Source organism: Mastigoproctus giganteus, chromosome 3 (assembly GCF_048544385.1).
Source record: "Mastigoproctus giganteus isolate SK-2022 chromosome 3, ASM4854438v1, whole genome shotgun sequence".
Lineage (NCBI taxonomy): Eukaryota > Metazoa > Arthropoda > Arachnida > Uropygi > Thelyphonidae > Mastigoproctus > Mastigoproctus giganteus.
In genome coordinates this window covers 94,632,880-94,658,391 of record NC_143577.1, presented here as the reverse complement: position 1 = coordinate 94,658,391, position 25,512 = coordinate 94,632,880, and the positions used below count along the sequence as shown (strand labels likewise).

At 36.6% G+C, this 25,512-nt stretch overlaps 1 protein-coding gene across 1 annotated transcript in view; it reads left to right on the top strand.

The window, feature by feature from the left end:
• Nucleotides 1–24,320, top strand: part of tkv (serine/threonine receptor kinase thickveins) — a 252,170-nt gene extending 227,850 nt beyond the window's left edge. The window contains exons 10-11 of the mRNA XM_090370593.1: nt 4,616–4,746; nt 23,698–24,320. Of these exons, the coding sequence (XP_090226719.1) occupies nt 4,616–4,746; nt 23,698–23,826 (260 nt within the window). The 3' untranslated portion in view covers nt 23,827–24,320. The remainder of the gene's footprint in view (nt 1–4,615; nt 4,747–23,697) is intronic.
• Nucleotides 24,321–25,512: the final 1,192 nt, after the last annotated feature.

Sequence of the window (25,512 nt, the reverse complement as noted above, 5' to 3'; positions counted from 1 at the left end):
CAAAATCCTTACTAACTGTGCATAACTGATTAAGACTTTCCTCTAATTCTTTGGGATCGTGGCTTATGACCGCAATGTCATCTGCAAATCGTAAATGGTTTAGGTACTCTCCGTTCACATTGACTCCTTTCTGCGACCAGTCTAATCTTCTGAAAGCTTCCTCAAGGGCAGCAGTAAACAGCTTCGGAGATATTGTGTCTCCTTGTCGAACTCCTTTCTCGATTTTAAATTTGCTACTGTCTTTGTCTAGTCTAATAAAGGATGTAGCACTCTCATATATTTTCTTCAAAATCATAATATATGGAGTATCTATGCCTTGTCTTTCCAGTGCCCGAAACATTGCCTTATGCTGTATGGAGTCAAATGCATTTTCATAATCCACAACTGGCAGGCATAATGGTGTTTTATATTCATTTGCTTTCTCCATTAGCTGTGATATTACGTGAAGGTGATCCATAGTTGAGAATCCTGTCCTAAACCCAGCTTGCTCTTTCGGTTGATTCTCATCAAGTATTCTTTCTAATCTGTTAGTAATGACCCTTGTGAACAACTTTTAGATATGGGATAACAAGCTAATTGGTCTATAATTTCCAATGTCTGATTTATCTCCTTTCTTATGCAGCAAAACTATGATTGCATTATTCCACTGCTTAGGCATCACACCTTTTCTAATGCACTTTGTGAAGAGCCTTGCCAGCTTTTGTGTTATGTCTCTTCCTCCCAATTTTAACAACTCTACAGTAACTTCATCTTCCCCCGGGGCTTTCCGATTCTTCATTTTCTTCAATGCATGTTCTACCTCATCAGGAAGAATATCGGGTATGTCGTATGTGTTGCTACTTTGCAACCCATCTTCCCCACTGCTGGTATCATTCCCTCGCTCCTTGTATAGTTCTCTATAGTAGTCTTCTGCTATTTGAATTATGCCTTCTCTGCTGTTTATAAGTACACCATCGCTATTCTTCAGTTTCAGTATCATTTGTCTTTCTGTATTACTGCTCATGGCTGCTGATTTAAATCCTTTGTTTTCCCTTAATGCTTCTTCTACTTTTCTTGTGTTAAATCTTCTTATGTCCTCTCTGAGTCTCTTTCTAATGGCTTTGCATAACTCAGTATACTCGATTTTCTCCCTGTCAGTGTTTTTCTTGCTCTTCATTTGTCGCCTTTGGTTCATCATGACAAGTGTTTCTTGACTAATTTTTTCTTCTTTGGATTTCTGTTTCCCTATAGGTTTCTTGGGCTTTATCACTTTCAGAAAGTTGTAATATTCCTCATCAATATCTTGGTCCTGAGCAGTCTGCAGAAGCTCAAACTTGTTCTTAAGTTCCAGTACATACTGCTTTTTCTCCTCCTCTGTTATTTCAAAGACCTTTGTATTATTTACTCGAGTCAGTTTTTTCCTTTCCTTTCCTACATCTATATCAAGTGTACATCTTACCATTCTGTGATCACTTCCAACATTTACCTTATTCAGGACGGTAACATCATTCACAATATATCTTCTGTTAGTGAGGATGAAGTCGATTTCATTAGTTGTTAATCCATTTGGACTCTTCCATGTCCACTTTCTGTTCACCCTTTTCTTGAAAAAAGTGTTCATTACTGACATTCCTTGAGATTCTGCAAATTCCACAAGTCTTTCACCTCTTTTATTTCTTTCACCAATTCCAAAATTTCCTATAGTTCCTCTTTCTGTGCTGTTTTGCCTTTTTCCAACCTTAGCATTGAAGTCCCCCATAATAATAGTGTAGTGGGTTTTCTGCTAATCTAGAAGACTCTCAATTTCGATGTACATTTCTTCAACCTCTTCATCATCATGGCTCGATGTTGGTGCATAAATCATTATAATCTTTAGCTTGTACCTCTTAGAAATCTTGAGTATTAGTCTTGACACCCTTGGTGATGTACTTTTGAATTCCAAAATGTTGTTTTTAAAATCTTTATGGACCAGAAACCCAACTCCACCTTCACTCCTTTCACTGTTTCCATTGGTGTACAGCAGATTTCCACTTGATAAACTTATAAGTGATTCATTTCTTCTTCTTGTTTCAGCCAAACCAATGATATTCCAATTCACATTTTCTAATTCCTTTTCCAGCTCTAATATCCTGTCTTCACCGATGAGTGATCGTACGTTATAACAGGCCAAGTTCAATTTCCGTGCATGGCAGCCTGGTCGTACCCAGAGATTCTTAGCACCCTCTGCTTCCACTCTGATCCTCTCGCTGCCGTAAGAGGGAGAGTGAAAGCTGCTGGGGACTGAGGGCCATTTGTATTGTTGTGCTCTCATTGCTGGAGGGTTTGGTCTTTTCCTCTTCACGCTGACCAGGCGTCTTGAAGAGAACCACTCTACACGTTCGTTGCCACCTAAGTGACGTAACAGGGCTTACCATCGAGAAGGTGTGCATGAGTGGATTTTAGGGAGGCAGGCCAACCGGACTTCTCCTAAATCTTCTGTAATAGAGAGATATTGGATCCATCAGTGTTTTAGGCTGAGTGTCTGATAACACACAGGATACCTGTTCCCCTCTAAGCCCCTTAGGAAGTCAAAGAGCTCCAAGTGATTAGTGGAGTTGGGAGAAGGGTAGAGACAACAGATGAATTTGACACAGTGAGGTAGAGAGATTTTAAGCCAGAGAAGATCGAAAAGAGGAGATTCCAAATTACGAAGTCTCTGATTGGGAATATCGGAACAGACATGCCCAATACTACCTTTGAGGCGAAAGGAATCATACAGCGAATAATTTGGGCAACTGAGATGAGCAGTAGTTGATCAACCGATAACTGAGATTTTGTCAGAAAAAGTACATGGGGTTTGGCAGACTGCAAGTGGAAATGGACATCGTTGAGATTAAAATTGAGACCATGTATATTTGCGAAATGAACTAGGAAGTGTTTGGGACGTTTAGATCTTTTCGCAGATAAGCTTACTCTATTAGTTTGACAATTCATGATGTAGTCAATATAAGAAAAAGTGGGGGGGGGGGTCATTGTGTATGAAATTTTTGGATATGGTGTACACATGGTAAGAATATACCCAGATGCTTGACATAACATGGCTTCAACAATGCCCCCTGCATACACACTACTCGGACTCCCTCCAGTCACTATCTGGCAGAGTAGAGCTAGCAAGATTATACACTAGCTGATCCAGAAGCCTCCTAAAGAGTTACCAATAGGCTCAGTCTGGTGTACTAACTAGTGGCCAGCCTGCAAACACTGTTTTAGAGCTGGAACCTCGAAATGTAAGGAAGATTGGAACTTGCCATTGATTTTCATCATAACCTGAAAAGTTATCAGTCATACTGCATGATAGAAGAGATGGAGAAGGGTTGACTGGAACTTAGCTCTGGAGACTAAACATGGGTTCCACCACTTCAAGTCTCCAATAAGCAAAGTGGTGGTCGGTTGATGAGAGTCGTCTACCACCTAGTATTGCCTGGTAACACAGAGGGGCGGCATTCCTCCATGTGGTGCGGGTGCCACACCTCGATCCCCTGTTTACGTTGGTTCACACCTGGGTGATCACCCACAGTGTGCTTATGCATGGAGGTTATACTCAGGATTAACAATAATAATAACAATATTACAAAAGCAGCTTTGTTCTGCTGTGAGAATTAAAACGATTGCATCATCTATGCAGTTTGTCTTTTGCTGTCTGCAAAAACTGTTGAAAAGAAAGTCCTGCGAACATCTCATTGCTCTGAGGTCATATTCTTTTAGTAACAACTCTGAATTTTTCTCAGTTTTAGTTTCTTATTCTCTGTTTTACTCTCTTATTCTCTGTCTCTTATTCAGTGAACTTCTTAACTTGCAAACTGCTCCTGCAAATTACAGTTGTGGGAACTGATAACCAGTTTCACATTACTGAAAGTGCCAGGTGTTGGTGTAACTGGAAAAATATGCTTCAATAAATTGTGGTTTATCTGTTCCATAAACATTGATTTAATAGCCAACAAACGCAACAGATTCAATTCAACACAACCGAGGTGTATGTGGGTTTTTTTTTTTTTTTTTTTTTTGCTTCAGTTATACCATAGAGCTCATTAGGTGCATTTCTGAAGTTGGAAGAAAAACAGCCAGTGTGTGGCCTTGAATCACTTATTGTTTTTTGCTCTGCTATAGTTATATGAGTGGAAAAATGAAACTTAGCAATCTTTATTACGTGTAAAATAATGTCACATAAATTGATAAGTGTTCATGTGCCTTGTTATAATTATTGCTTAATGATGTTGATTTTTTCCCTTATTTCCCAACAATTTTTTTTTCTCTGATTCTCTCTCTCTCTCTCTCTGTTACTATAATGCCAGTTTTAATTTATTTAAAATTAGCATTATAGTAATTGGCAAGTCCATTTCATTGAATATTAGTGCTTGCTATTCAATGAAGTGTTGTTCTCCAAACTGCCCATTCACTAGATATACTTCCCTAAAATCCAGCCACTCCCAAATCCCTAAGGGTGACTGAGTTTAAAAAACACTGTATGATTATATTATTATATCACACTGAGGTAATCATTCCAAGGAATTTTAATATAGAATTACTGATAGATTGTATAACCCTGTTTGTATCTCACTCAAATAAAAAGATCCATTAATAGTTAAATTTTCTTTAGGTACAGTGGAAGAGTATCAGTTACCATATTACAGTTCTGTTTCCACAGACCCAAGTTTTGAAGACATGAAAAGGGTTGTATGTATAAATAAAACACGTCCTGTCATTCCATCTATCTGGAATAGTTGTGAAGTGAGTATTTTTATAAATTACAATAAATCTTATGTAATACTTGATACTGTATGATTTTGATCACTTTGTATGCTATCAACATCTCTACCAGTGCAGTCTCTTGCACCCTTCCATTTCAGTGTTCTTCCAAATAATTTAATCAACACACCTCCCTAGTTCAGTTTCTTAATGATCATTATATCCTCATTTCTGCGTTAATGATTCTATCCTGTTGCTTTCATCTAGCGGTTACTAGACATTTTTGTCACATGGCCTATTGATCTAATTTTTGTTCGTAGCACTTAAGTCACATTTTTTGGGCTTCTTTCAAAAGTATTCATTCATGATTAAATCTTGTTTTATAAGATTACATATTTTTCTTGCACTGATCTCTAAGATTACAGATGACACTTAACTAGTGAAAAAAAAATCTGTTTGCAAACAGCTCTGATTTCAATGAGCTCATTCCATCCATCTCCTTTTTCTCGTACCCCCTAACATCTGGAATGATCCTGAATTTACTAATAACCATTATTTCTTTTATCTGAGCCATTGCAAGCAGACTTTCTGTAGTCGATCACTATCTGAAATATGAACTACAGTACCACTGTAGTTCATATGGAGCTGTGGATAACAGAAAGAGAAAGTGGAAAGAAGACTACTTTTTGGTATTTAAGAGCAAAAAGAATCTATATTTTTGTTATGGTATTTTCAGGTATATTTTATTCTTGATTTCTTAAAATTATGTTCATGGTGCAAATGCTCTTATTCTACTTTTGTTACTAATTGTTGCCCTCATTATTTCCACATAGCCTCACCTTAATACTTTACTGGGCATGTTGGTGGTAAATATCCACCAAAAAAAATTTTATCTTAAAAATTTTATTTATCCATTAGAATTAAATTGGTTACACCAGTATGGTTTTACTTTTTAATCTGCATTACTGATTTTGTTAGAATTGTAGAAATCTGGCCATAAAAATCAGATATATCACTATCGGGAAGAAGTCCACATTCCTGCTAGAGGCACAAGTGCTCTGTAGTATTTATGTTGCTTTGGTTTTAATTTTGTGTTTTTCATCATTCCATGCATCAGTTGCTTGTTTTCTTACTTTTAATGGACTTTATCATCTGTATAACTGATCATGGAAGTTTAATTCTTATTCCATCTGTTGTTTCATATTTACTTTTCTTACAGTAGCTAGGTGTATTGATTTTATTTATGTTGCAGTTTTTATAGAAACATAAGTTTTGTATAAGTGTTGTACACATGCATTAGTATTTTTTCACATCTATTTTTTTCTTTTTAAGTTCAACAATACTATCCAATTTGCTCTACTAAAATATCTAATTTGTAATTGTGATTATTTAAAAAAAAATCACATTTATTTCATTGATTCCAAATTGTCAGTAAACAGTAATTCATTATGAATAATTTGTAGTTGCAATTTTTTGTGATTTATTTTTATTATCTTATAATGCAGCTGCCAGTAAATAATATTCCTACAAATTCTATTAAGTTGAGTACATATCAAAGAAAGATATTATAACAATATGTATTTAAAAAACAATTCTTTAAGAATAGAACTTTTTTTTTTTTTTAGCAGTTTGGACTGAGTCAATAGATAATATTTCTTAGAGTGGCATATTAGATAAAATGCATATCCAAGAAGGCATCAAAAAATATGCTGTTAGCTGACAATAAAATACTTTTTTTTTTCTGCACTTAATGTAAGATGAACACAATTTGTTTTTATCAGTTGTGAATGCAGAAGTTCTTTCCAGAAATCATATTCTTTATCTTCAGATAAGTCAGTTCATTGAAATGCAATCTACCTTTATGTGCAACTAAAAATAAAATAAAATAACCATAGCAAATGCAAAACAAACAAATAAAAATATGAACTATACTCAGTTTGATAATTTGATATAAATGAGAAAGGTAAAGAATCTCCTCACACAGCAAATAACAGTGTGTTAATATGTCCTGCTGCCATTTTTTTTATAGAATGCAGTGCACAGATTACTGCATATCTAGATGCTACGAATCTTTGTTGTGTGGTGTTTTGTAAATCAACTCTGGGTATTAGACTTACACATATCAAACTTTTATAGTGCCTACATTTCTTGTTGAGCAGTAGTTGGCAATTAATATTAAAATGCCTTTGTTTTTAAAAACCTATTTTATTAATTCTTTCATAAATGTAAGTGTGGCTGACAAATCAGAAACAAGTGTCATGTGAAGCTGACTTTTCATTATCATTAGCAAGGGCACATGGTGCAAGAAAGCAAGCTTATATAGCATCAGCCACACACACACACACACACACACACACACACACACACACACACACACCCTTCTCACTTCACCCGTCCACTCCCTCCAGATGTTTGTCTAGTTCTTTCTGCCTTGAATCTGTTTAAGCTATCAACTTCTACGACAGATGAAAGTTTGTTCCGGCAATCAACCACCTGCTGGCTAAAGGAAAACTTCAGCACGTCTGTACAACTGTCTTTCCTCAATTTGAATTTATGCCCCCTCAGGCAATTATTCTGAGCAAGAAGAAGAATCCCATCAGCATTGAGTATGCTCAAACCATTCGAGGATTTATACACCTCAATCAGATCACCTCGCAGGTGCCTGGCCTCCAGACAACGTAATTTGCAAAACTTAAGCCTTTCTTTGTAAGAGCAACCCTTCGTTCCATTCACTAATCTTGTTGCCCTTCTCTGTACTCGTTCCAACAGCTCTACATCCTTCTTAAAATGAGGCCTCCAGACCTGTATACAGTACTCAAGGTGTTGCCTGACCATTACCTTATAAAAGAGGATAATCACCTCCTTATCCCTGCTAGAAAAATTCCTGTCATTGACAAGACACCATGAGCTACTCTTGCAGACTGTCTGCACTGCTCAGAAAACTTCATATCTACCTGCACAATTACCCCAAGGTCCTTTTCACTCTCTACCACTGTCAGTATAGTACCACACAGTTGATACGTTACTCTGGGGTTACTACTTCAGATATGCAGTACTTTACATTTGTCAATGTTAAACTTCACTTGCCACCTCTCAGCTCATCTGCTCAACTTTTCTAGATCCTGTTGCAGCAGCATACTGTCATTAGTGTCATTAACAACCCTGCCAACATTCGTATCATCTGCAAACTTGGACATTAAGTCTGATATACCATCATCAGTATCATTAATAAATACAGAAAACAACAACAGTGGACCAACACTGAACCCTGGGGGGGGAGGCTCCACTAATAACATTAGTCCACGAAGAGCAGTGTCCATTGATTACCACTCTGTCTTCTCCCACAACCATCCCTTTATCCATAGCAACAATTTACTTCCAGTGCCACTCTTCTCCAATTTGTGTAGCAATCTTCCATGTGCAGCAGTATCAAAAGCCTTTCTAAGATCCAAATATGTGAAATCAATATTATCTTTTGCATCCAGTTCCTTTGTGACTACATCATAGTATCCAATCAAATTGGTCAGACAAGACTTCTGCTTAACAAACCCATGCTTTGTCCGAGCCATAACTGAAGTCTTGTCTAGATGATCCTGCAATGCTTCTTTAGCCAGTGCCTCCATTAATTTCCCTGGAACAGAAGTTAAACTAACAGGTCTGTAATTACCTGTGTAATTACAGATCTCCCTTTGATCTTCCTTTGTGGATTGGGGCCACATTTGCACATCTCCAGTCCATGGGTCAAAGGAATCTCTCATAATTATGCCTAAGGGTTTGCTTACTTCCTTTGCTGCCTCCTTTAATATAACTGGATAGATTCCATCAACCCCTGGTGCCTTTCTTATGTTTATCTTCAACAATTTCTCCTCCGCTTTACTCTCAGTTATTACAAGATTATCTAGCTTACTGCCAGAGTTTAATACACCTCTGGCATTCCCCTCCCTGAATAACTCCTCACGAATGATTGTAGATGCAAAGTTTTCATTTAGTTTGTTAGCTACCTGAGCAGGATCATCGACAGTTGAACCATCGATAGCAAGTGGACCAATCTGATTCATCCCCTTCCTTCTAGAGTTTACATAAGTAAAGAACTCTTTGCTGTTTTTCTTTGCATCCTTTGCCAAAGATTTCTCGTAATCTGCCTTTTCCTGCCTAACCTCCTTTGTGACTTGGTTACAGACCAGCTTATATCTATCATAAGCTTCTTTCTCGAGGACAGTTTTCTTGAGGACAGTTCCTGTGAACTCTTATTAAACCATGATTCACTGAAGTCTCATTGTAGTGTACATGAACGTTCATGTATCTTCGATTCCTACAACTTGTCCGCTCATCTATTCAAATGCTTGTTTTCTTATTTTCATATTTTAAAGCACCAAATTTCTTGATGTACAGTTCTATTATACTGTAATAGTTATGTATTAATGCCACAACTGATAGACTTTTTGGCAACTGTAGTCCTTTGCTTAAGAAACTTGCCCTAATAGATTCACTCTTTGAGATGTTGATAGATAAGCTATCTGCTGCTGGAAGTTTGCTTACCATTTTTTCTAAATCTTGTGACTCATATCCTTTGATGTATTGTAAAATTGTGCATTGTTTCTTAGAAGTAGTAGGCATTGGCTCATCAGGATTCTTTTCAGAGTTTTTGTCCTTTTGATGCCACAAATATGTTCGAGATTCCTATGAAGTCCACTAGTCAATGCTTTACATTGCAATGATTTAAGACAATATCTGGCAACAAGCTGACTGATTTCCTTTATCTTTCTTAAAATACCTCCAACATTCTTCATACTCTTGACACATTATTATGGATATCTAAAAAAAATATTCGATAAATAAGAAATATTATTAAGTTTAGTAGTATTTACAAAGAACTGTAACCTATAGTGAATATTCAAACACGGGAAAATGCCAGCGAACATTATTGGGATGTATTTGAATAACGTAACATTCAGATCTCCTAGCAAGGTTAACATCACTACACAGAATCACATGTCGAAATTGCCAATTTAAGGACTTATTTTGTTTCCAAAACTTATTTCGTGGAACACTCATAGGATTTGTATAAGCTTATATTTATTTTATTTGTTAGGATGACTCACTGTTAGCAGCAGACAGGGCTATGAACACACTTTTATAACAAGGCAATAGTTACACGGAGGACTGACTGTTAGATTGCGACCACTTCTCTTCTACTCTTCTACGTGCTCCTATCTGATTCCTGGAAATGTTGACCTTAACCTGGTTAAGGTCAACATCTCTGGAAGTTGACCAGAAATGGAAGGCTAAGTTAACCTTCCACTCCGGTTCCTTCCGGAAGTGGAAGGTTAAATTAACCTTCCACGATTTGTATCAGCATTTCCTGCTCTTGCTTTCGACTTTACATCAGTGGATTCCTTCGACCCAGTAATGTCTCTATGTTGATTGTTAAGCTTTAATTCTCACGGGAGCATTATAATACTTTTTCCCGTTGTGATTCGGAAAAATACATAAATATTCCAAGAAATACCGGGCAGAAATTCCTGCATGGAAACACTGTGTATCTTTATCTTTTCATTTTTATTTGTGTAGTTAATGTTTAATATCATTAGGTCATTTTCCCTTCTAAGAAGTTCTAAACTTTTGAGTCCCTTGGAAAACTTCATATTTGGGTTCCACTGTATATTTAAACATTTAATCAGTAAAAGTAGCACAAATGTTTCTTTTGTGCAACACATAGTATTATAAATATTTATTACCTGTTTCACTAATTTTTTTTTTTCATTCTTATATCTTTATTATAATATTTTTAATTTAAATTTAAAAAAAAATATATATATATCATTAACTTGTATACATTATAATGTTAACTCAGATGTGCTGATGTGGGATTTGCTTGGGGAATGTGACTTCCATTGGGGGTGGAGGGTGGGGTTTTTGTTTTCATGAAGGTGACTACAGTGGACTCAGACTCAACAGCAAATTCTAAATGTTTTGGGCCTAAATGCCTTCAAGAAATGAATCTTGGAAGCTACTAGGCTTTTCATACCAACTAAGAAATACTGTTCAAGATTTAGACCTTAATGGATGTCAGATGAACTAATGAGGCTTGTGAGAGAAGAAAAATGCGTGGGACGCATATAAATTATCTGACACAGAAGCCTATGGCAGATATAAGCTAGCCTGTAATCAAGTCACAAAGGAGGTTAGGCAAGCAAAGGCTGATTACGAGAAATCCTTGGCAAAGGATGCAAAGAAAAACAAGAGACTTCTTTACTTATGTAAACTCTAGAAGGAAGGAGATGAATCACATTGGTCAACTTAATGTTGGTGGTTCAACTGTTGATGATCCTGCTCAGATAGCTGACAAACTGAATAAGTATTTTGCATCTACATTCACACATGAGGAATTCTGTAAGGAAGGGGGACAGAAGTTTACTAAACTCTAACAGGGAGCTAAATAATTTTGTAATAACAGAGAGCAAAGAGGAGGAGAAATTGTAGAAGTTAAACATAAAAAAGGCACCTGGGGCAGATGGAATCTATCCAGTTATGTTGAAGGAGACAGCAAGGGAAGTAACCAAACCTTTATCCATAATTATGAGCTTATCCTTAAATTCAGTGGAGGTCCCCGTGGACTGGAGATGTGCAAATGTGTCCCCAGTTCACAAGGGGGGGGGGAATCAAAGGGTGATACTAATAATTACAGACCTGGGAATATAATGTAGTTCCTGGTAAGGAAGCAGTGCAGGATCATCTAGACAAGACATCTAGTAATAATTCAGCACAGCTTGGGTTTGTTAAGGGGAAGCCTTGTGTGATCAATTTGATCGGATGCTAATATGTGGTCACAAAGGAACTAGATGCAAAAAATAATTTTGATATTATATACTTGGATTTCAGGAAAGTTTTTGATACTGTTGCACATGGAAGACTGCTATACGAATTGGAGCAGTGTGGCATTAAGGGCAAGTTACTGCAATGGATAAAGGTATGGTTGAGCGGGAGAGAGTGGTAATAAATGAACACTGCTCTACGTGGACTAATGTTATTGGTGGAGTCTCCCAGGGTTCGATGCTGGTCCCATTATTGTTTTGCGTATTTATTAATGATATCGATGAAGATATATCAGGCTTAATGTCCAGGTTTGCAGATGATACAAAAGTTGACAGGGTTGTTAATGATAGTAAAGACAGTATGCTACTGCAACAGGATCTAGGAAAGTTAGATAGATGCGCTGAGAAGTGGCAACTTAAGTTTAATATTGACAAATGCAAAGTACTGCATATGGGTTGCAGTAACCCAAGAGAAACATACTTACTGTGTGGTACTACTCTTGGAGAGGTGGGTAATTGTGCAGTCGGATATGAATTTCTCTGAGCAGTGCAAATGGGTTGCCAGAGCAGGTCATCGAGTTTTGTCAATGATATATAGGAATTTTGCTAGCAAGGATAAGGAGATGATTATCCCATTGTATAAGGCAATGGTCAGGCCACATCTTGAGCACTGCATACACATCTGAAGGCCTCATTTTAGGAAGGATGTAGAGCTGCTGGGGTGGGTACAGAGAAGGACAGTGAAGTTGGTGAGGAGAACAAAGAGGTATTACTAAGAAAAACGTTAGCGCTGCAAATTGTAGCATCTGGAGACTAGGCACTTGAGAGATGATCTGATTGAGGTGTGCAAGGCCTTAAATGGTTTGGGCAGGCTCAATGCTGATGGGATACTTCTGCTTGCTCAGATTAGCATTAGTAGAGGCATTTGATGCAAGAAAGTAAGCTTATGCAGCATCAGCCAAAAAAAAAAACTTTTAAAAAAATAAAAAAATAACCACTTCCACTTCATCCCTCTGTTCTTTCGAAATACCTGTCCAGTTGAACCTTAAACTTATTTAGGCTATCAACTTCCACGACAAGGGATGGAAGTCTATTCCACCAACCAGCCACCCACTGGCTAAGGGCAAATTTCCTCACGTCTATCCTACATCTGTCTTTTCTCAATTTGAATTTGTGCCCTCTCAGGTGATTATTCTGAGCAAGAGGAAGAATCCCATCAGCATTGAGCATGCTCAAACCATTCGAGGCTTTATACACCTCTATCAGATCACCTCGCCGGTGCCTAGTCTCCAGACACTGTAATTTGCAAAACTTAAGCCTTTCTTTGTAAGAGCACCCCTTTGTTCCATTCACTAATCTTGTTGCCCTTCTCTGTACTCGTTCCAGCATCTCTACATTCTTCCTGAAATGAGGCCTCCAGACCTGTATACAGTACTCTGGGTGTGGTCTGACCATTGCCTTATACAAGGGAATAATCACCTCCTTATCCCTGCTAGAAAAATTCCTATATATCATCGACAATACACCATGAGCTACTCTTGCAGCCCGTCTGCACTGCTCAGAAAACGTCATATCTGCCTGCACAACCACCCCCAGGTCTCTTTCATTCTCTACCACTGTCAGTGTAGTACCACAGAGTTGATACGTTGCTCTGGGGTTGCTGTTTCCCATATGTAGTACTTTACATTTGTCAATGTTAAACTTCATTTTCCACCTCTCAGCCCATCTTCTCAACCTTTCCAGATCCTGTTGCAGTAGCATAGTGTCAGTAGTGTCCTTGACAACCCTGCCAACCTTTGTATCGTCTGCAAACTTGGACATTAAGCTTGATATACCATCATCAATATCATTTATAAATACAGAAAACAATAATGGACTCAATACTGAACCCTGAGGGACTCCACTAATAACATTAGTCCACGATGAGTGTCCATTGATTACCACTCTCTGTCTTCTCCCCCTCAACCACCCCTTTATCCATAGCAGCAATTTGCCTCCAATGCCACACTGCTCCAATTTGTGCAGCAGTCTTCCATGTGTAACAGTATCAAAAGCTTTCTAAGATCCAAGTATATAATATCAAAGTTATTTCCTGCATCCAGTTCTTTTGTGACTGCATCATAGTATCCAATCAAATTGGTCAGGCAAGGCTTTCCCTTAACAAAACCATGCTGTGTCTGAGCTATAACTGAAGTCTTGTCTAGATGATCCTGCAGTGCTTCTTTAACCAGTGCCTCCATTAATTTTCCAGGAACAGAAGTTAAACTAACAGGTCTATAATTACTTATGTCGCCCTTTGATCCTCCTTTGAGAATTGGGGCCACATTTGCACATCTCCAGTCCATGGGTACCTCCCCTGGGTCAAAGGAATCTCTCATAATTATGCCTAAGGGTTTGCTTACTTCCTTTGCTGCCTCCTTTAATATAACTGGATAGATTCCATCAACCCCTGGTGCCTTTCTTATGTTTATCTTCAACAATTTCTCCTCCGCTTTACTCTCAGTTATTACAAGATTATCTAGCTTACTGCCAGAGTTGAATACACCTCTGGCATTCCCCTCGCTGAATAACTCCTCATGTGTGAATGTCGATGCAAAATATTCATTCAGTTTGTTAGCTACCTGAGCAGAATCATCAACAGTTGGCCCATCGATATCAAGTGGACCAATCTGATTCATCCCCTTCCTTCTAGAATTTACATAAGTAAAGAACTCTTTGCTGTTTTTCTTTGCATTCCTTGCCAAAGATTTCTCGTAATCTGCCTTCGCCTGCCTAACCTCCTTTGTAACTTGGTTACAGATCAACTTGTATCTATCATAGGCTTCTGTGTCACGTGTTAATTTGTATGTATTCCATGCATTTTTCTTCTCTGCCATATGTCTCATTAGTTCATCTGATATCCACTTAGGCCTAAACCTTGAACAATATTTCTTAGTTGGTATGTAAAGCTTAGTAGCTTCCAATATAAGTTCTTTGAATGCTTCCCATTTTGAATTTGCTGTTGGTAACATCATCAGTTGGTCCCACTGTATAGAATTTAAATACTGTCTCAGTCCATCGTAGTTGCCTTTACGAAAGCAATAACCCTTCCCTTTATCCCTAATGGTAGTTACATCTTTGAGTAAATCCCACTTCAGCATACTGATCACTGCCACCTAGTGGTTCATTTACCTGCAGATTCTTAATGCATGAAGAATCACTACTGATAATCAAATCAAGAGTATTACTCCCTCTAGTTGCCTCACGAACATGCTGATGTAGAAAACAATCATCCAATAAATCCACAAAAGCCTTGCTAGTGTGTGAGTGACCAGCCCCCAAATTCCAGTCAATATCTGGGAAATTAAAATCCCCCCATTAAGAATCTGAGGGAGCATAGATTCAAATTGAGGAAAGACAGTTGTAGAATAGATTTGCGGAAGTTTGCCTTTAGCCACTGGGTAATTGATTGCTGGAACAGACTACCCTCTGTTATTGTGGAAGTTGACAGCTTAAAAATTTTAGGCTCAACTAGACAAATATTTGGAGTTACTGGATGGGTAAAATGGGAAGGGTTTTTTTTTTTTTTTTTTTTGGCTGATGCTGCATATTCTTGCTTTCTTGCATCATATGTCTCGGCTAATGCAGTTAAAAATTACAAAGTGCATAATTTTAAACTATTTCTTTTACCATTATTCCAGTTAAGTGAACAGCAAAGAAAGGCCACTGTGACTGGGGCAGATGTGCTGCATGTATTTGATCATTGGTTGGCCTGACTTAATTGTCATACTCCTTTATTTTGATTCGGAATTTCCTTCCCCACTTTCATTTATTTATTTATTTTATTATTATTATTTTTTTGTGAAACCAAAAATTTTGTCATACTCCTTTATTTTGATTGGGAATTTCCTTCCCCACTTTCATTTATTTATTTTTTTTATTATTATTATTTTTTTGTGAAACCAAACCACAAAAATATGCAGTCTTTCTTTCTGTATAATTTCTATAATAAACCACCAAAAACTATATGCACTTCACATTGGTGATATATACTGGTGGGTTAGGAACAGAAACCTGGAGCCATGATACACTTCCTGGATAGTATGTTTAGCCATTGAACTTCAAAGGAATACAGTATTTTTACTTCCGAATTACAAGCCATCTTTATAGAATAAATCAGATTGAATATATGCATCTAATAAATAGTATAATTTTATTGACCTACTTAGTTTTTTCATAGCCATGCAGAATCCTAATACCACCGAAAATCCAATTCTGCAACAGGTCCATTCAATGTCAAAGCTTGTGCAAAGAAATCATGATATCAGATTCTGTTGGATACCAGTGTGTGTGTGTGTGTGTGCGCGTGCACGCACGCACGCAAGACTAATTTGAAATAAAAATCTGGACAAATCAGCAAAAGAAGTTGTTGCCTCTATGTCTTTCACTCAGGACCATACACAGATTAAGAATCTGTAATTCACCAAAGCAGTATACAAAGTAACAGTGACACTGGCACGACTAAACCATCTAATTAAACAAACAATACAAAAATGGTTACTAGTCTCCAGTGTAGCAGACAAGAGAGAGTAATCCTTGCTTGGTTACGATCTGGCATACACACTGACTCACTCATATATATTCAGTGGTGAAAAACCCTTCTCAGTGTCATGACTGTTAAGTTCCATTAGTGGAACTTGTTATTACTGTCAATTTCCACTAATGGTATACAAACAAATAAACCATTAATGGCACAGCACATTATACTGAATTGCCTGAAATCCACAAGAGAGTATTTTAGAACATTTTGTTTTGATTAATACATAGGACAACCTTACACTTAAAGTAACCCTAAATGGCTGACAAAACATCACTGATTTTTTTTAAGGTAATTGGTTACCTCAAACACATTTGAGAATAGGATACATATCCAGTAAACCCTAGATAATCTAGTTACAGTTAATCTGGATTGAAATAAGAAAAATTCTGTTCACAGTTGAGTAGTAGTAGTGGTGGCATGTGATGCAAGAAAGCAAATGTATGAGCTTATGCAGCATCAGCCAAAAAAAAAAAAAAAAAATCACACCATTCCCTCCAAATGCCTGTCCAGTTCCTCCTTAAATTTATTCAATCTATCAACTTCCACAACGACAGATGGAAGTTTGTTCCAACAATTAACCACCCGCTGGCTAACGGCAAATTTCCGCACATCTGTCTTTTCTTAATTTGAATTTATGTCCCCTTAGGTTCGTAATCTGAACAAGTGGAAGGATCCCATCACAATTCAGCTTGCTGAACCCATTCGAGGCCTTATACACCTCAATCAGATCACCGCGCAGGTGCCTAGTCTCCAGCCACTGCAATTTGCAAAACTTAAGCCTCTCTTGGTAAGAGAATCCCTTCATTCCCCTCACCAATCTTGTTGCCCTTCTCTGTACACACTCAAGTAAATCTACGTCCTTCCTAAAATGAGGCCTCCAGACCTGTACGTAGTACTCAAGGCGTGGCCTGACCATTGCCTTATACAGAGGGACAATCACCTCCTTCTCCCTGCTAGCAAAATTCCTATATATCATTGACAAAACCCCATGACCTGCCCTGGCAGCCTGTCTGCATTGCTCAGAAAACTTCATATCTGACTGCACAATTACTCCCAGGTCTTTTTCATTTTCAACCACCTTAAGTGTAGTACCACATAGTTGGTACGTTTCTCTGGGGTTACTTCTACCCATATGCAGTACTTTGCATTTGTCAAGGTTAAACTTCAGTTGACCATCTGCCCAAATTAAATAGATCCTGTTGCAGTAGCACACTGCCATTACTGTCATTAACAACCCTGCCAACCTTTGTATCATCTGCAAACTTCGACACTAAGCCTGATATACCTTCATCAATATCATCGATAAATATACAAAACAACAGTGGACCCAACACCGAACCCTGTGGGACTCCACCAATAATATTCGTCCAAGAAGAGCAGCACCCATTGATTACCATCCTCTGTCTTCTCCTACTTAACCATCCTTTTATCCATTGTAGCAACTTACCCTTAATACCATCATCATCATCAGCCATTTTCAATCCACTGCAGGATGAAGGCCTCTCCAGCAACTTTCCAGTTCCTTCTGTTTTGAGCACTGGCCATCCATTTACTACTCAAAAACTCATGAATTTCATCTATCCATCTCCGCCTTTGTCTTCCAGGTTTTCTTCTAGCTCCTCTTGGGTACCATTCTGTTATTTTCTTAGTCCATCTGTCATCATGTCTTCGAGCTATGTGTCCTGCCCAAGACCATTTTAGTTCTTTAGTTTTGATAAGAATGTCCTTTACTTGAGTTTGCTGCCTAATCCATGTGTTTCTCTTCTTATCTAACAGTCTGATTCCCAATATAATTCGTTCCATTCTTCGCTGTGTAGTTCTTAGCTTCTCTTCCATTCTTTTGGTGAGTGCCCAAGTTTCACTTCCATAAGTCATGGTGGGGAGTATACATTGATTCATTATTTTACGTTTCAGACAAACTGGGATATTGCTCTTCAGTATGTGACTATATTTCCTGAATGCTATCCATCCAAAATTTATTCTTCTCTTGACTTCCAGCCATTTATCATTATTACAGCTAATAACTTGTCCCAGATAAGTATATGACGCCACCTTTTCAATTACTGCTCCTTCAATCATTATTTCCCTTTCTGTGGCATACTTGTTCATCATTACTTTTGTTTTAGCCATATTCATCTTTAGTCCAAAATCCTTACTAACTGTGCATAACTGATTAAGATTTTCCTCTAATTCTTTGGGATCGTGGCTTATGACCACAATGTCATCTGCAAATCGTAAATGGCTTAGGTACTCTCCGTTCACATTGACTCCTTTCTGCGACCAGTCTAATCTTCTGAAAGCTTCCTCAAGGGCAGCAGTAAACAGCTTCGGAGATATTGTGTCTCCTTGTCGAACTCCTTTCTCGATTTTAAATTTGCTACTGTCTTTGTCTAGTCTAATAAAGGATGTAGCACTCTCATATATTTTCTTCAAAATTATAATATATGGAGTATCTATGCCTTGTCTTTCCAGTGCCCGAAACATTGCCTTATGCTGTATGGAGTCAAATGCCTTTTCATAATCCACAAATGCCAGGCATAATGGTGTTTTATATTCATTTGCTTTCTCCATTAGCTGTGATATTACGTGAAGGTGATCCATAGTTGAGAATCCTGTCCTAAAGCCAGCTTGCTCTTTCGGTTGATTCTCATCAAGTATTCTTGAATAAAAAAGGACTTTTAGACTGTGTTGAGGGGCTGGAGAGACTGAAATAATGCAAGAAAATATCCAAGATTGGCTTGAACTGAAAGAATGAGATCCTGGATTTCTGCTTCTGACAGAGGAAGAAATTGCTGCAGATGTTATTAAGGATTCCGCTATGAAGAATAATCTACAATTAAGAAGAAACTTCTTAGCTCCACAAGAGATGGCATTGATGCAGTAATCAATTATATGGACTCTTCACCAAATCAAAAATTGTGTGTGTATTATGAACTTTGAGAACTTTGAGGGAGATCCTAATTAAAGAACAGCAGCAGAGGTTATTCAGACAAAACGTGACAGTTTTTCAAACCTGTATTATTATGTTCAAAAACAAGTACAACTTCTGAGTCTTCTATTGATGGATAAATGTATTATCTTTTTATAGTTTTTAAATGAAGGCTCTACAGCAATATTTTTTATTTATTGAAGCAGAAATTCTTAAGAAAAAAAACTTAGAAAACAAATAAATGGAAAATTTAATGATGTAGGTAGTGCTGATGAAAATAAATTTAAAAAAAATTGCTGTAGAGCCTTCATTTAAAAACTATAAAAAGATAATACATTTATCCATCAATAGAAGACTCAGAAGTTGGGCCTTCTATTGATATATTATTGAAGCAAAGACGCTTTTGCTTCAATAATCTGGACTATCGCTTTAATCCGGATGACCTCCCTTCCCAATTAATCCGGATTAACGAGGGTTTACTGTATAATTAATTGCAGTACAGACTCTAGACAGAAGCTTTTGGCTTCTGTGTAGAGGCTTTCCCAACTAGGAAAAGACAGGCTATTGCTCAGTCTGTATACTGTACATTAGTAGACAATAGCCTGGAGATGAAACACAGTCATAGGAGTACTAGCCTGAGTCAGAGGAAAAAGATAACATTACCCTTGGCTGAGTGCAGAAGGTAATGTGAATTGACTATATAATGAAGGAAGGAGGAAAAGTATATGTGCAGTGAATATATGGGAGATGAAATTGGGGGATGCAACTTGTTCTATGATTAAAGAAGGAATTGAAGGAAAGAGTGAATAGGATAGAGTTGGTAGGTAATTACCAGTTAATGATGGCAATATAGGATGTTGGTAATTGGGGATCATCCGCCTACCTCTTGTGGCACCAGTGATTCAAAATTAGGGCCATATAAATTTTAAACCTGATACTATAGATGTGAGTAGATTCCATGCAACAGCAGATTTTGATGCTCACACATAATCTATTGTGTATTTGTCATCTGCTGGGAAGTTATATGTCCTCCCTGCAAGTAATGCACATCCACCGATGATTGAGAGAAGTTGATAGCATTGTGATCTTTTAGTCAGTCCTCCAGACAGTGAAATGCCCTTACCAATACAGCTTGTGTTTCAGTCCCTGCAAGGAAAGCAATAAATGATTGGTGGTATGGTTATATGGTTTGCAGTTTCTTCCAAGTATTTTGGAATTTCTTTGAAGTATTTCTTCCACGTATAGTACAAATGTAACTTTGCTGGATCCTAGTATATACCTGCAATACTCCTGGTTAGAAAGGACTGTGACTCACACAGAAACAAGCACAGACCAACTTTGAAAGGGAGATTATTGTTATAAAATATACAAATTCAAATAATTGTAACATATTCAAATAATGATGTACAAAATCAGTTAAAAGTGAGGTAATGTATTTCCATCTTGGCAGACATGCTGCGTATGACATATCCTCATTCACATGTACTTGAGTCAAAAGCAACTTCCAGTAATCTTGGACTTGCTTAGGGTAATCACATTTCATCTCTAAGCTTGCTGGTTTTCTTATCTTTATCTGAGTCTTTAACAATGTGACTGCCCTGCTGATTATTGCCCAGATGATGTTGTGTCAATGCCAGGTCATCTGAATGAATTTTCATTACTGTACTGGTCCACACATGTTGACTTAATGTATACTGATGTTAATAGGTGTGGGCCTGGCCTTTTTATCATGACATTCAGGCAAGACGTGGCATGCTCTTTTTCAATCTCAGTGGTAAATTGCAGGAAGTTAGAAATGCTATTGAGGTATGCAAAAATGTAATTTTGCTGGGAATGAATGGTGAAAATATAATCTGTATATAACTTTTCCATAATATAATAGAGAAAAGAGAATCAAGAGGGCCTCGGATTCCAAAGCCTCAATTGGCAGAGTTTACCACTTGGGTGCTAATGGGAGAACCCATTACCAGGTCCCAAATTTCTTTATACATACCTGACCTTGAATAATCATTCTGCCTTATCTTGCAAATTTAGCCCTATTAGGAAATGAACAGATGATGCTCACTAATTTCTTGGTCATTTAAATAATGTGAATATTCTTAGCTCGAATTAACAGTGAAAGTGTGTTCTACAAGTCGTTTCCAAAAAGTGAATTTGAATCCTCTAATTGTGGACATGCCAGCATTAGATATGTTCAAACATAGGGAGACTTGTAGTAATTTAAATATGGAAGACATGTGACCCTCTATATGTTGAACTTCATTAAGAGTAAACCAAAAAATGAACAAAGGAAAATACAATTTATTATCAGAACAATTAACAAATATTTTAAACAATGCTGGAAGTGTTCTCCATTATTAGGGTGTATTTATAATGTGCATTTTCTTATGTGCATGGAAACAATGCACATGTGTTCCTAACCACATAAAAATGGTACATACATAAAAAAAAAAAAAAAAAAAATTTCACTACCAGCTTGCAATTCCAGGAACTTTGTGAATGTATTATATATATGATAATATACATGTTATCCTGTATTTCAAGACGAAATGAAAAAAAAAACATGGTTAGAAAAAAAACGAAAAAAAATTAACCTTGAGTATCCCTATGGGCTTTAATGACATATTACTTTACTCTTGGAAATCTGTAGCCTAGGTCTCTCTCTCTATCTGGTTTGCAATGGAAAATCCATCTTTCTTACTTGATTTGGTCCCTTCTGCGTCACCCCATCATAACATAATAACAGCTTGTCTCCTTTTTACAGAAAATTAGCAAAACTACATTAAAATCGGAATTTAAAAAAAAAAAAAAAACTGAGTTTCTTCATATTGTCATTAACAAATAGAGATGTAGTAAACACCTGCGGATAGTTTCTGCAATCATGCAGTTAGCAAAAAAAAACCATACAGTATATACACTATGGCTCAGAGATGTGTACCCTCTCTTGATTGAAAATAGTAAAAAATTAATAAAAACTTAGTTTATTAAAATTAACTAATCCTTAAACTAAATTATCCTTTTATCGTGGTATTTTTTTTTTTTTTTTTTTAATCCATCTGTTTAATATTCCTAAAATAGCCTTGGCTATATGTACCAAACTTACAATTCTCAAGTCTCTCTATTTTATCACATGACTTTTCTTTTCTATTGATATCATTACTGTTGTCTTAATTTTCTGTCCATTAACCTGTATAATTCTGTTAATTTCCTTACGCCCACTTCCCACAATAAACTGTATAAACTTTACTGGAGAGCCAAGTATTTTATACATATGGGTGTGCCGGGTGGGTAAAGTGCTTGCCTGGCAACCCAAAGGTCGCGGGTTCGATTCCCACCTCGGGCTTGGATCAAAGTACTGAAAAAACCTTGTGAGGTGCATTATGGCCACAGAAGCCTATGCGCCAACAACTACCAAAAAAAAAAAAAAAACATGGGTTAAAAAAAAACCAGTAGTGCATTTCTGCCAACATGGTACCGTTAAGGTGATTTGTGTACTGATATGATCCAGTAAATTTCAACTTCAAATATTTAATGCACCCATAGCAGAAGCTATATGACTGAATAAATTTAGTAAACTGTAGACTTAGTTTGTTAGCCAAATGATTTGTCTTCCAAATGAATTTCTAAGATTAAGCATGTTTCCTTATGGCAGTCCAAGTGTGTTGGCTCCAAACAGAATTCATAGGTAGCAAATTGCCTAGTTTTTGGAAGCATTAAGTTAAATATTATTTAACTTTAAATTAAATATAATCATATTTAGGAAGCCATTTCATCATCCATTGCTGCTATTCAGAGAACAAATCTTTTTGAAATTTGGTGTACACTGGTACTTTGTTAGGGAAAGGGCTCAAGGAAACTTGAAATATAGCGGATTATCTGAGTTGTGATTGACATTTTAACAGTTTGATTCAACATTTCTGAAGAGGGCAGAGTCTGCAATGCCTTTCTTGAAGCAAACATAATCAGTTGATGTTTAACAGATGATCCAAACATTCACAGGCAGAAAAATTCTAGGTAAGTTAATGTTTGAAAGCATACTGTACAGGCATGCAATCCTATGACTATATTTTAATATAAGATGTATGTATTTTTATATACATACCTAACCTAACATAACTTTAAAAACCTCCTACTTACAATTACCTAATCTCCAGCTTTTGGAAAGTCATTAGATTGCAGCTATGCATTTAAAATGAAGGTGTTCTTAATAGCATTTATATATGTCTGCTCTTCCTGCTAATATCAAATATTCAGTACTGTCTTAAAATTCTCAATTCTGATCAAAGATAAAAAATGGTTTTTAGGAAAAATTTGTTTTGCTCATTCCGCAGAGAAGATTGCTGTAGCAATCTTTTTAAATGCTGCAGCTATTCAGTTAAAATTGACAGAATATTTAATAGTGAATAAATTGACTAATTTTCATGGATGATATTAGAATAAACAGAAATTGCATACAAAATTCTTGTATTTAGAATGAAGAATAATTTTTACTTGAAAAAAAACAAACAAAATCATTGATTAATAATGATGAATATTTAAATGCAAACATAACAGTTTGATATTTTTTCTTTTAGCTGTGTAATTATAAATTCTATAAAACATTTTATGCTTAAGAGATTTCATAAATCATTTTTCTTTTTCTTAATAAATATATGTTTATTGTGTTGTAGGTGTTACAGACAATGGCCAAAATTATGCAGGAATGCTGGCATCATAATCCTGCTGTTAGACTTACAGCCCTTCGTGTAAAAAAGACTCTTTCCAAATTAGAAAACAGTCAAAAGTCCAAAGTTGTTTAAATTACTACTCTACCTCCCATGACATACAGTGACATCACCTAGCCAACTCCATGGTCAGGTAATCATGCCTCTGACCTTGTGCCTTCCTAGTGGCAGGGTGTTTATTCCAGCCGTCAGTAATAATAACAGACAACTTTGGTGAGACTAACCTGCACAACTGTCTGCCAAAATAAAACCACAGAAAATCATAAGTTGTGTATTGACTTTCAGAGAAATAGGAGTCCATCAGTTCAAGCTGCTTTTAAAGCACAGTGAAGAAATCGAAGAAAACCACCAGTGCTTTAAAATTATGTTGCTGTGACTGTCCTGCAAAGAAGATGAACTTCAGACTGCAAGGACAGGTAAGTTTAGCATGAAGAGGTGGGACAACCTACCTCTTGCATTTAGAACAATAAGAGATGGAGAAAAGAAGAGGGAGGAACACTGCCATGATAAATTGCAGTTTCATTGCCTCAGTTTCAAGAATCAAATCTTTATACTTTATAATCACTGAATTGCTACACAAGACTATAGAAAGTACATGTATACTTCCTCAAAATAACTCAGGATTTCAGTGCAGATAAATGATTGTAAGTGAATGACACTTGACAATTAATAGTGTGCCTCTTCTGAAATATGACAGATATGACATTTTATTGGAAACAGTTTGGGGTGAAGATTTTGTTTAGTGAAATTATGTATGTACTTTATCTCTCTAGTATACATCTTATATACTTAGATAGATAGATGTACTGTATATAAAGTAATTAATACAGAAAGTCTTAGTTATAATTGCAGATGAGATTCAAATTCCAGCTTCCATATATATTTATGAATAAAATGAAATAATTATTGTAATATACCATTATTACTTCAAAGGAGCATTTCCCAACTGATGAGTTGTAATTTAAGGGAATACATTTTTGACATATTTCCATCATTTGAAGTTGCATATGGAATTTAAAAAATTATATTTTGCACCAATGAACTGATTGAGAAAAGTATGTTATGTTAAAATACAGTGGATTCCGGTTATTTGGGCTACCGGTTAATCAGGGCAGCCATTTATTTGGGGCATATCTTAAAAAACGGAACCCAATCGATAAAATAGCCAGGGTTACTTTGCTTAATTGGAACAAAATGCTGTTTAATTGGGGCAGGAGACCACAACACTGAAGATTACCCTACGATTGTCTCCGACCGTACCACGTCACGTAGTTCGGTCGGATTTCTGGAGGTCACAACCATAAAACAATAAAAACAATTAGCAGTCACCTGTTTATTGGGTTGTTGTGTTAGTGAAATCTATCATAAACTGTGATAGTAAACTCGATCTTATTGAACTTGCGATAATACCGACAGCTGGAATTCTGTGGGTTATTATGGTAAAAAGTGTGACACCCTGATCTATAAAATAAAACAACTTTGCTGTTTATATGCCTTTATTTTAACATATAGAGTGAATGTGAACAAAGAAGTATCTAAAAATAGAATCTTCAATCATATAAAAAAAAAAATAATTTTCAGAATGTTCTCTTCATTCCTATTTTTAAAGCTTTGTAATTTGTTACTCCATTCTCACTTGTGCATATCGTGTTACTTGCAATTTGTGTGTGCCGTGTTCTTTGTTATTGATTGCTTATCTTTTTACTGTTTTAAATTTTAACCCCTACTCACAAATGACAGTGAACAGAAATGTAAACTAGT